At 41.3% G+C, this 2,534-nt stretch overlaps 1 protein-coding gene across 1 annotated transcript; it reads right to left on the bottom strand.

The window, feature by feature from the left end:
- Positions 1-1,636: 1,636 nt before the first annotated feature.
- On the bottom strand, positions 1,637-2,269 carry LOC131005027 (protein HYPER-SENSITIVITY-RELATED 4-like). The gene has a single exon (XM_057931819.1). The coding sequence runs from the start codon at positions 2,267-2,269 to the stop codon at positions 1,637-1,639; it is 633 nt and encodes a 210-aa protein (XP_057787802.1).
- Positions 2,270-2,534: the final 265 nt, after the last annotated feature.

The raw sequence follows: 2,534 nt of genomic DNA, 5'->3' as shown, positions 1-2,534 counted from the left end.
CTTAAGGCCAACTTTAGGCGGCTCAATGAAACCAGTGGTGTCAATAAACTCGTGAAATTCCCTACAAGAACTGGAATTGGGGAGACAAGCACTACTTCTTTCATGGGCACCTTTAACAGCGTTGAAATCCCCAATGAAAACCACAGAGCCCGAAATACGATCCAGCAAATCCACCCAAAGCCGACGCCGGAGCATATGCGTATTCGCACCGTGAACAACAGCCACCTTAAACTTCAAATTGTTCCAAACAACAGCCACCTCATCAGGTTGAAGTAAGTTATTGATAAAACATAATACTCCCTCCGTCCACGAATTAAAGACCTACTTGCACTTAAATTTTTGTCCACCAATTAAAGCACTATTGTATTTTTTGTACTTTTTTACTCTTCTTCTTTTCCTATATTTACTACTCCCTCCGTCCCACTCCAATAGGTTCATTTCTTTTGGACACAGAGATTAAGAAAACTTACTTTTTAGAAGGAAAGTGGTAGAAAAGTGGTGTGGTCCACACCAATTAAGTACACATTTTTTACTTAAAATAGAAAACAGGCCTATTAGAGTGGGACATCCCAAAAAGGAAAACGAGCCTATTGGAGTGGGACGGAGGGAGTATCATTTACCACTAATGGACCCACCTTATAACAACTTTATCACTAGTGGACCCACCACACAACACACCTTTAACACTTTAATCAACTACTTTATCACTTTAGTTAACTACCCTTATATTTCACCCGCAACACCTTTTTCAGCTTTCTTAGTCTCTGTGCCCACCCTCAAATGGGGCTTTAATTGGTGGACGGAGGGAGTAGAGAATATCTTTTTATTAAAAAGTTAGATTAAGATGGGTTGTTGATAAAGATAGTCTTATAATTAGTATTGAAAATAATGAAAATTTGAAAAATAAGAATAAATGGGGTATTACTAGTGGTGGAATAGTGTCCCAAAATTGATAGGAACTTAATTATTTGGGGGACAACCCTAAAAACAAAGATAGAAAGTTATTTGGGTGACGAAGGAAGTATATTATTTAAGTAGCAGATATTACTATAAGAGATTGAGACATGAATGAGTACAAAAATATATTTTAATTGAATTTGAGATTAGTATGAGTTAATAAATTATAAACGAGAATAAATATTTTAAAATGTAACAGCTTATATTTATAAAATTAAATGAGTTCGTGTAACTAATCAAAATTGGGACGAGTACGAGTATATTCATTTTAGACAGGTAGGAACATTTATCAACATGTCTTCGTGGAATTTTCTCTAATTTTAAATGTTATGTTATTCAAATTATTTGGGTATGAGTAACATACAATTTTGACGAATACGAACATTTTATCAACATGTTTACATGTTTTTTTCATAATTTATAATCTCTTAATTTTGTATATGAATGTTTATTCTTTAATGGGTTAAGTATCAAATAAGCCCTTAACGTGGAAACCCTTATTACATTGCCGACCCTATGGCAAAGGGGGTATCAAATAAACCCCTATCGTAATTAATTTTGAACAATTAAGCCCTCCGACTTAACGGAGAGTTAACACCGTTAACTTTTTTTATTTATTTTTTATTTTTTTAATGAGCAAATCGTCGAACATTTGGTAGGCGTGGCTGGTGCACCGACATCACCACCATTTTCCCCCTCGCCGCGAGCTCCCCCAGTGCCGCCATGAGGCAGCAGGTCGTCGTGGCGTCGAGCCCTGACGTCGGCTCGTCGAGGACCAGCAGGCTGGGGTCCAGATGGTGCAATCGATATCCTTCACCACCAAAATGGACTTATTGGCGGTGGCGAGCAGCAGCTTCCGCAGATCAGAGTTCTGGCGCAGCTCCATGAGCTCCAAATCGTAGACATCAAAGTTCAAATAACTGGCCATGGCGGCAATGAAGCTGGATTTGCCAGTCCCCGGTGGGCCATAGAGCATATAGCCTCTCTTCCAGGCCTTGCCGACCTTGCGATAATACTTCCTCCGCTGCAGACATCTGTCCACATCCTTCAAAATCACATCTTTCTGATGGACATCCATGGCCAGAGTGGCGAATGTAGCAGGGTGATCCGGCGTCACGGGCTTCCATATATCGTTGATGTTGTACATATTCTCATAATCCACCGTGAAGACCTTGATGGTTTTGTTTTCTTGTTTCCTCATCTTGGCTTGGCTTGCGATGTGGGGAAGGTAGGAATGGATCACCATTTCTCTGTTTGTCTTGTGAAAGGTGAGCTCGAAGGATTTGACCTCCGATCTTAGCGTGGAGTTCATGTCTCTGGGGTTGTAGAAACCGTGGGATTCGATTCGTCGGCAAACCCACACCCATTTGAATTTGTGGCCCTTGTACAAGTCCTTGACGAGCCTACGTCGGGGCTCGACGCCACGGCGGCCTACCGCCTCATGGCGACGCTGGGGGGGCCTCGCGGCGAGGGGGAAGACGGTGGTGATGTCGGTGCACCAGCCGTCCAGCCGCGCCTACCAGATGTTTGATGATTTGCTCGTTAAAAAAATAAAATAAATAAAAGAAAGTTAAAGA

The sequence above is a fragment of the Salvia miltiorrhiza genome, chromosome 1 (assembly GCF_028751815.1).
Source record: "Salvia miltiorrhiza cultivar Shanhuang (shh) chromosome 1, IMPLAD_Smil_shh, whole genome shotgun sequence".
In the NCBI taxonomy this organism is placed as follows: domain Eukaryota; kingdom Viridiplantae; phylum Streptophyta; class Magnoliopsida; order Lamiales; family Lamiaceae; genus Salvia; species Salvia miltiorrhiza.
Note: the sequence above shows the minus strand (reverse complement) of the source record. Positions and strands in the feature narration are given on the sequence as shown.